This window comes from Rhinopithecus bieti, unplaced genomic scaffold, assembly GCF_001698545.2.
Source record: "Rhinopithecus bieti isolate Rb0 unplaced genomic scaffold, ASM169854v2 scaffold_30687, whole genome shotgun sequence".
Classification (NCBI taxonomy): Eukaryota; Metazoa; Chordata; class Mammalia; order Primates; family Cercopithecidae; genus Rhinopithecus; species Rhinopithecus bieti.
In genome coordinates, this window is record NW_016813366.1 from 934,675 (window position 1) to 943,790 (window position 9,116).

The 9,116-nt window shown below is 54.4% G+C and overlaps 1 protein-coding gene across 4 annotated transcripts in view; it reads left to right on the plus strand.

Moving 5' to 3' along the window:
* Nucleotides 1–2,350, plus strand: part of TTC7A (tetratricopeptide repeat domain 7A) — a 142,840-nt gene extending 140,490 nt beyond the window's left edge. For 3 of the 4 annotated variants that reach the window (XR_001880645.1, XM_017847982.1, XM_017847981.1), the window contains one exon: nt 511–2,350. Coding sequence is in view for 3 of the 4 variants with exons in the window: in XM_017847982.1 (XP_017703471.1) it covers nt 511–732 (222 nt within the window). In the remaining variant the exon portion in view is untranslated. The remainder of the gene's footprint in view (nt 1–510) is intronic. The other variant, XM_017847983.1, reaches the window with a different exon arrangement.
* Nucleotides 2,351–9,116: the final 6,766 nt, after the last annotated feature.

Here is a 9,116-nt window from a genome sequence, read left to right on the forward strand (position 1 = left end):
GCATCCCTGGGGTGAAGGGCAGCTCCAGGCCGCAGGAAGGACTGAGAGGCATGGTCCCACTGAGTGAGAACACACTCCTGCCAGATGCTTCTCAGAGCTTTACACCTCCTGACTCCTTTCAGCCTCACCCCTCCCTCGAGAGAGATGCTGTGATTTTCCCATTTACAGATGAGGAAACTGAGGGCCAGAGAGCTGGGATTTGCCCTGGATCCCCCAAACGAGGTGACACAGCCAGATCTGGTGACTTGAAAGCCAATTCCTCGCGACTGGCAGGAACAGAGCTCCTGCAGTGGGTTTCCCAGGAGGCTGGGGTTAAAGCAGGGGTTGGGCAGGGCCAGGTAGGATTTACATGGGGAAAGGCATAGTCACTTGACAGTGCCCAAGCCAGAGACGCAGGGAGCCTCTCGAGCTGATGGCTGCTGCCACCCATGCACCTGCGCTTGGCCCAGTTGCCAAGATGCCTGTGCCATGGGATACCCCTACTCATCCTGCCCTGCGCTTGGTCCACAGGGTCTGATGCTGAGTCGGCTTGGCCACAAGAGCCTGGCCCAGAAGGTGCTTCGAGATGCCGTGGAGAGGCAGAGCACGTGCCACAAGGCGTGGCAGGGCCTGGGCGAGGTGCTGCAGGCCCAGGGCCAGAACGAGGCCGCTGTCGACTGCTTCCTCACTGCCCTGGAGCTAGAGGCCAGCAGCCCTGTGCTGCCCTTCTCCATCATCCCCAGAGAGCTCTGACGACACTGCAGCCACAGGGAGGGAGGGCCGGCCAGAGGGAGAGGCAGCCGTCAGTGTGGGGCGACAGTGGCATCAGGTGCGGGGCCTCAGGGAAATCCATCTTTAGTGAACGCCTCCGCAGCTGCAGCCCTCGTTCTCCTGACTCGGCCAAGAGGGTCTTCCTGGATTTCTTTGTTGGTGCCTTGGTAAACAGTCTGACTTGAACCCTAAGTGCCTTTTTGCAGAGTTTTGTGGTGACCAGACTTGCTCCCCAAGAGCTGGGCAGGGGGGAGCCTCACAACTACCCTTCACCCTCACCCATGCCCCTGGCTGGGGGTCTGGGGATCTCACTCCCCACTCTCAGCACAGCACAGACTTCTGGATCCCTCTCAGGTCTTGCCCAGGGCAGTCATGACGTGAAGAAACTGTGGGCAAGTGGGAAGACGATGGGATTTCTGGGTTCCCTTCCCAGACTTGGAGTTAGTAGATGATGCCCACGTTGCCCCTGTTTGCCCCCTGAGGCCAGCTGGGCCCCACTCTGCTCTTTCCCTCTGCTACCAAGTGCCTTTGGGGCCTCTGGGGTCTAGCCAGGGGGTACTGAGCACTGGCCCTTACGCTTCCATTTCCACCCACCCCATCTCCCTGGAAATGTGTTCCAGCCCGAGCAGCCTCCGTCAGCTTTAGATCCTGTGGTTGCTAGATCCAGTCCTTTCTAATACCCTGAGTCAACACATTATTCCTGCAGGTCTTACGCTACAATGCAGGTCCCTCGAGGGCCAATAACATGGAGATGGGCAATTTCTAGGACTGTCCCCAGTACATCTCACCACCCACAGCCCTTTTTTGCCTTGATTCGAGCCTCACCCTAGCCTTTTGGGTTGCCCTGCCTGAGGGAGACCTGAGGAGGGGACAGAGCCCAGCCCTTCTCCTGTGACTGAGCAGGCCTCTCTGTCCATGACACCTTTTTCCAGGCCTGGGGGCTGTGGGTGTATGTCCTCCCCGCTGGCTCCCCCGGCCCCTGCTGCATGATGCTCTTGGAACTCTTCCCCAAGGAGTCAGTCCCCCAGGCCTATCAGGGAATCCTTTTGTATCTGCACTTTGGGTTTTAGTTTCAAAGCTTCATCAGGTACAGCTTACATTTCAGGATGTGTAGAAAGCTCAGGTGAGGGCTGCCCTGGTTTGTCATAGCCCCACCTTCCTCGGAGGGAGAGGGCTGTTGGAGACCCCCCATCCATGGCACACTAGCTCAGCACTGCATGTCGCGAGATGATTCCCAAGATAGCTGGTGCCTCCTGGCTTTCCTGCGGCAGGCCAAGGGGCACCCCAGAGGACGCTGGATCCTTTGCCTCTTCATGGTTGAAGGATCTCTATGTATGTGTGTATATAAATATAGTTTATATATATATAATAGAGATCTATTTTTTTCTGGAATTACATTAGAAAAGTAAAGAAAAAGCAAATGCTGTTGATTTATCTCAGGGTGCCCAAAGAGTTGTAGTCAATTTTTGGTACTAGGAAAGGCACCCAATGCATTTCCTGACTTTTAAGCATTTCCTTGTTGGAAGCAGCAGAGGGCCAAGCCAAGTTACTGACAGTGACTTTACAGGTTGAATAAAGAGACCCTCGGAGGGGAAGCAGGCTTGTCTGAAGCAGCATGTTTATTCATTGGCATGTCGTTCCCGCACCAGCCTTGAGCCAGGCCCTAGAGAGGAGGGGCTGTTGCAGGAGGAGGGAGGCCGTAGAAGTCATCGAAGCCAAGACCTGGGCCCAGCTGAGGAGGGATGTGGGGAAGGAAGGATGGGAGGACCCTCTGGGAAAGTGTGGGTTTGAGCTGGTGAGAGTGTTGCCAGTTGAGGCTGGGCTAAAGCCTGGAGGGGGTAGGAGGAAGCAAGAGGGGTCCAGGCAGGGCTGATCCTGGCCTCTGACTTGTCCAGGGGGCTACCCGGAAGCCCCTGCTGCCTCTGGGATTGCTGGGAGAGGCCAAGGCAGTGCTCATATCTGCACAGAGATCCCTCCGGCATTGCTGGGAGAGGCCAAGGCAGTGCTCATATCTGCACAGAGACCCCTCCGGCATTGCTGGGAGAGGCCAAGGCAGTGCTCATATCTGCACAGAGACCCCTCCGGCATTGCTGGGAGAGGCCAAGGCAGTGCTCATATCTGCACAGAGACCCCTCCGGCATTGCTGGGAGAGGCCAAGGCAGTGCTCATATCTGCACAGAGACCCCTCCGGCATTGCTGGGAGAGGCCAAGGCAGTGCTCATATCTGCACAGAGACCCCTCCGGCATTGCTGGGAGAGGCCAAGGCAGTGCTCATATCTGCACAGAGACCCCTCCGGCATTGCTGGGAGAGGCCAAGGCAGTGCTCATATCTGCACAGAGACCCCTCCGGCATTGCTGGGAGAGGCCAAGGCAGTGCTCATATCTGCACAGAGACCCCTCCGGCATTGCTGGGAGAGGCCAAGGCAGTGCTCATGTCTGCACAGAGACCCCTCCGGCATTGCTGGGAGAGGCCAAGGCAGTGCTCATATCTGAAGAGAGATCCCTCCGGCATTGCTGGGAGAGGCCAAGGCAGTGCTCATGTCTGCACAGAGACCCCTCCAGCATTGCTGATGGGCCGCCTTCAGCTTCAGGGAAGAAGCCTAGGAGAGGGGGCATGGGAGAGACCTGGGCCTGTTCAGATTGGCCACCTCTGCTGAGAAGTCCATACCAGTACACCCCTAATAAGTTATGCCACATACCAACGTGCTGTGGATGTTATAACCTGCATCAAAATAATTCTAAACAATGCTGCTCATTTACACAGAAGCTCTGTTTCTTCATGTACTCCAGGGGACCACCATGGCACCCCCAAGGCTGCAGCCACCTCCTTTTGAAGACAGCTGTCCTGAAGCTTCCCCTTAAACCCAGGGCTGTTCTCGGCCATCTGGACTCCTCTCTTGCCACTCCTCCCTGTGGCCTGGCCTCCCCCAATCCCCACCCTCCATTCCACGCTCAGCCAGACATTGCTGTCCCCGTAAGGAAGGGCTTTGCTTGCAGCCTTTGGGTGCCCAGCTTCTCTTGCTGTGGCCTTATTTTAAGGTAACACATTTACAGGCTTGAGTGATTGAACACTTGGTATCAAATTACTTGTCACGTACCCTAACCCCCAGCTCATGGCCTCCTTGGGTGAGAAGTACAGGCCACCTTAGGTGGCAGGAGGTGTCTGCCAGCCTGGGGGAAGTGGCTTAGAAACTCATCCTGCAGGGAGGGGAATGGAGGGAATGTGGAAGGAGGGAAGGCTCTGCCTTCCTCTTCTGATGGGAACAGGGTTTCCCAAGCTGACCTTAAATTGGTCGAATGTCGGAGAGTCACGCAGCGGTGGAGACCTGCTGAGGGCCGCAGGCACTGCTTTACCCCAGTTGCCCATCTGCAGGCCCTGTGCTTGCACAGGAACCCTCACTGGAGAGAGAGGCACCTGGCTCCTGTGTCTAAGCCCATCATGCTGGGACCAGGGTGAGAGTCTGGGGACAGACCTCAGACTGCCTGTCACCCTCTCGGACTTCCACCCACATGCCACTTTCCAGGACACAGCTCCCACTTGTGCGCTTTCATATTGATAGTGCTTCCTGCAGGCACAAATATGAATGGCATTTCAGCCGCCACCACCCAGACTCCTTTCTGGTACCAAAGTGCTCATTGTTGCATCCTATCCCCCACCCAGCAGTCAGGTATCGTCACTGTGCAAATATTTCTTGGGCTTGGGAAGCCTCTGACTAAACAAACCTCCCCATCTGCCTAGACTTTGATGACGACCCACGGGCAGGGAACCTCATGCCTAAGTGATCTGTGAAACTGACCCATGAGGTACTGATCCAAAGGATCCTGAGAGGTCAGGGAGGTCCTGATTTGAAAGGATCCCACCATCCCCTGCCAGAAACTGAATTTTCATCAAGCTCTTTCAGTTGCAAAGAACAGAGACACCCTGAAGGTAACTCAAGAGACAAAAGGGAGCTCGCTGGAACCCTAGGGCAGGAACTGCAGTGCCCAGGCCTGGGGCCAAAGCAACCACACACCATGAAGGAGGCAGCAGGGTGACACTGCAGTCACCAGTCTGAGCTTGAAGGGGCAGCTCTACCACTACAAGCTGTGTGGCCTCCAGCAAGTTTCTTAATCTCTCTATAGCTGTTTCTTCATCTGTACAATAAGAATGGTGGAATAGTGCCTGCTCTGTGGATTATGATTAAGTAATCCTAGAATAGTGCCTGGCCCATAGTAATTGCTCAATACACGTGAGCAATTATCATCTTCTCTGCCTTTGCCTGCTCCGCCCTCCTCTCCCTGCTACTGACAGTTCCCGGAGAGGTGCTGCTCCCCTAGAACTATATTCAGCACTGCCCTGGTTGCACCAGCCCCACCCCTGACTGACCACCTGCAGCACTGTGACCACTCCCCTCCTAATGGCTGAATCTTGAATGAGAGGATCTGATTAGTCCCACTCATTTTTCCATGGGTCAGTAGGCAGCCTGTAGACTGATTTTCCCTGGATAGGTGCCTTCTCTTGATCCAATCGGCTATGACCAGGAGGCATGGGCCTCAGGACACATACAGCTGCTTTTGCAGCTGGAGTGCTAAGTGGGCAATGCCCTGGGCCCTTCCGGTCCCCTGTGTCAGCCCATCACGCCATGCCGTGTCCTTTCTGGGAATGGGTACAATGCAGGTCCCTCTAGAGAGGGCAGACAACAGAACACACACCCTTAAACACCCTCCTTTCTCCTTTGCATCATCATCACCTAAGGGTCCACCCATGGAGGGGCTCCTGTCCTGGTTGTGGTCTTGGAATGAAGATGACAATGGGAATACTGATGTGCCTCCTGCACTGTACTGCTAATATGATGCTTCACTTATCAATGAACTCTCAGTCACACCTTTGATTGGGAACCTCTCCAATCAACAACCTTGGGAGGTGGGTTTTGTTCCCAAGAAAGGTGAAGAGATCACGGGGCTTCCACAGTACAGGGCGGGGCCTGGGAGCGCAAGGCCTTGCCCTCGGAAGACACCGCGTAGTGCCGGCTCACCCATCCTGGGCAGAGGCAGGAGCCTCCCCGAATCGCCGCAGCAGAAGGAACCCTCTGGATCCATGGAAACTTGCATGACCAGGAGTCCTCTATGGGAGTGCCCAGGGGAGGAAGATACATGGGTCGAGGGGCCTCTTGGGTGCCAGAACCCCCACTTGCCAGCCCCACCCCACCACCAGCTTCGCCCCACTGGCTGCAGAGGAATGCCAGTGCTCTGTGATGCCTGCTACCCCAGCTCCTCTGCAGCAGGAGTAGAGGCCCCTTAAGCAGCGGTCGCAAGAGGCTGGACATTGCCCCAAATAGAGTGTTCAGAAGATGCCCGAAAGCATGGGCAGCCACGGGAACTGCGTTGGGTCGTGGGACCCCACAATCCTGATCACTCGCTGACGGCATCGTGGCTGGGTTCCAGAGCCATTGTGTTCCCCATGGGCTGGCCCACAGCTCAGAGATGCTGACACACCAATGTAGTGGCCCCCAGCACAGGTAGGGGCTGTCATTGTTTTCTTGTTCTTGTTCCCGCTCACCCTCAGTTTCTCACTCTCAACTGTCTCTGGAATTTGGCAAGAAGTCCTTGTGGACTTCTTTAAAAATATGTATCATTGTTTCTTGAACCACTTGATAACAGGTAGCATAAATGGTGCCCCGTTCCCCTTAATACTTCAGTATGTGTTTACCAAGAACAAAGGTCATCCCTGTATCTGATCACAGTGGAGTTAACAAATAGGACATTCAACACTGCCGCTGTGCTCTTATCTAATCCACCACCCCATTTCAGGCTAGGCACTAGCTTTCCTTAGCGTATTCTTCTCCAGCCCAGGATCACACCCTCCACTTTACAGCCAGCTCCTTCGGCTCCGTTAATCTGGAAGAGCTCCTTCTCTCCCTTTGCCTTTTGTGATGCTGGCATTGCCGAAGGCTGTAGCGGCCTGGCCTCTGCAGGTAGGCAGAGGGAAGCGGGAGGTGGGGCGGGGGTGGCCGGGGGAGCAGAGGCTAGAAAGCAGCCGAAGCCAAGGGGCTGAGAGAATGGAGAACCGTTGACTGGTAGGAGCTGGAAGATTAAAAGCAAAACTGAAGGGCAGGTGAATCTCTGTGCAGGCAGAGCTTTGGAAACAAAAGAAATGGCCACCTACTTGCAAGGCGCATGGAGATGATGGAAGCACTGGAGCTCCATTCCGTCCTGAATGAGCTTTCCAACACCTGCAGCCTAACTGCAGGCAAGAGTCCCACCTGCCTCCTCTCCTGATAGGGTGGCTCCCATGAAGACTTGAGGGACCCTGAGTGTGTGTCTGTTCCTGGCAGCCCTGCACATCCCCAGAGAGAGGCTCACTCTGCTTCCCTGCACCATCAGACAAGCGGAAGCAGGACATGTTCCAGAACTTCACCCACTGCTTTTGTCTGTGGCACCCACGCCCACTCAGAGAGCACATGTGCCAAGCTGGGAATGGGGCAGGCATGGAAGACTTCCTGAACAGCAGCAGCTCTGACCCCTGAGGTGGGGCCCATCCCCACATAAAGGTCAGGAGCACAGACGGTCTCCCCCAGGGCGCACACAGCTGGGCAGTCTCCCGCCACCCTGACTGTGATCTCTCATTTCAGCCTGGGCCCAGAAGGAAGAGTCCATTGCAAGCTTCCTCTCTCCTGTCTGTGCCAGGCCTGAGCCATCTCAGGAGCCCACAACTCACTCCCCAGCCCCCACGCAAGGCCCAGGGCTCAGTGGCTATGGTGGTGGCATCCTGCCCAGCACACACACTCCACCCCTGAGAACACCCACGCCAAGGGTACGGGGCCCTTACACAGCCTGGCCTGGTGCAAGCTGGGCTGAGCCCACAGAGGCGCCTGTCCTGGGGGAGGTAGGGGAAGCTGGGTGCTCTCCCCCATGCAGAGAACTTTCTGAGCTGGGAGCCCCACCCTCCTAAGTGCTTGTCTTCTTTCCTTTCTCCTCTTCTTTCTTTCTCTTTCTTTTTCTTTCTTTCTTTTTTTCTTCCTTCCTTCCTTCTTTCTTTTCTTTGTCTTTTCTCTATCTCTCTTTTTTTCTTTCTTTCTTTTTTTTTTTGAGACAGAGCCCAGGCTGGAGTGCAGTGGGTCTTGGCTCACTGCAACCTCCACCTCCCAGTTTCAAGTGATTCTCCTGCCTCCACCTCCCGAGTAGCTGGGAGCCACCCACCACCATGCCTGGCTAATTTTTTATATTTTTAGTAGAGACAGAGTTTCACTATATTGACCAGGCTGGTCTTGAACTCCTGACCTCAAGTGACCCGCCCACCTCGGCCTCCCAAAGTGCTGAGATCACAGGCATAAGCCATCATGCCCAGCCTCTCCTCTTTTCTTTTCCGGTCCATCAGGCCTCCTGTGGCCTCAAAGAGCCATGCCTCCCATGCCCACCCCACACCCTGCAAAATGCCTTTCCAGAATGCCCACGGAGACTCACTCCTTGTTTGTGCCTTGTCCTTTAAGATCCTTCCCACGCCTTCTAGAAGTCCTGTGCCAGCTGCCTCCCACCTTACGGGGCCCTTGAGCTTTGGCAGAACACCCAGGCTAGACAGTCCTGTGGGTTCTGCTTCTTGAGTCGGACCCCCACATTCCACATACCCGGGCTCAGCCACACCTGTGGGTGCCCCCATGAAGGGAACACCAAGTTGGGTCCAGGGAGGCGCCCCTGCAGCTGGAAGGCTTGTGGTACAAAAGTGGAGTGAGGCCGCCATGTCCCCACTCACAGGCTGACCTTGGCCTTCTCTCTCTGGGCAGATGGACTTGCCCAAGCCATGCACCATCCCAGCTCTGTACCCTGGTGGTGTCTGGGAGGGGACTTTACACAGGCACAGCCCTCCTGAGCCTATTGTGGCTGCTCAAGGGCCTGCAATTGGTCCCAAAGCTGTTACATTTTCTTAATGAAGTTACACATATGTTTAATCCTATTCTATAAATTAAATTACTTTAGAAATATGTATCTTTACATTAGGATCTTCTGGGACACACAGGCCATTGAACACAGTTTTCAGAACCTTCATATTCATGTCTATGAAGGTATTTCAGATAAAGCACTTTACAAATCCTTGAATAATGTGGCCACCAGAGATTTTATCTGGAGCCATAAATACCATTTGTAAAACATTAGGAGAGTTCTTCCCATCCCTGACCCCATTCTCCATAATGCAGCTTTTAACTAGATTGCTTTTTAAGTGATTTACAGAGAGCTTGTTGATAACATCTAACACGAACAACCATAAAATCAAAACTCTGGGGATGATTTCTAAATCAGTTCTAAATTTCTTTACTACTTTTTTTAAAAAAATTATTTCATCAGATGATTTCCATCAGCATCCAACACCAGCAATGACTGAGGTTATTCAG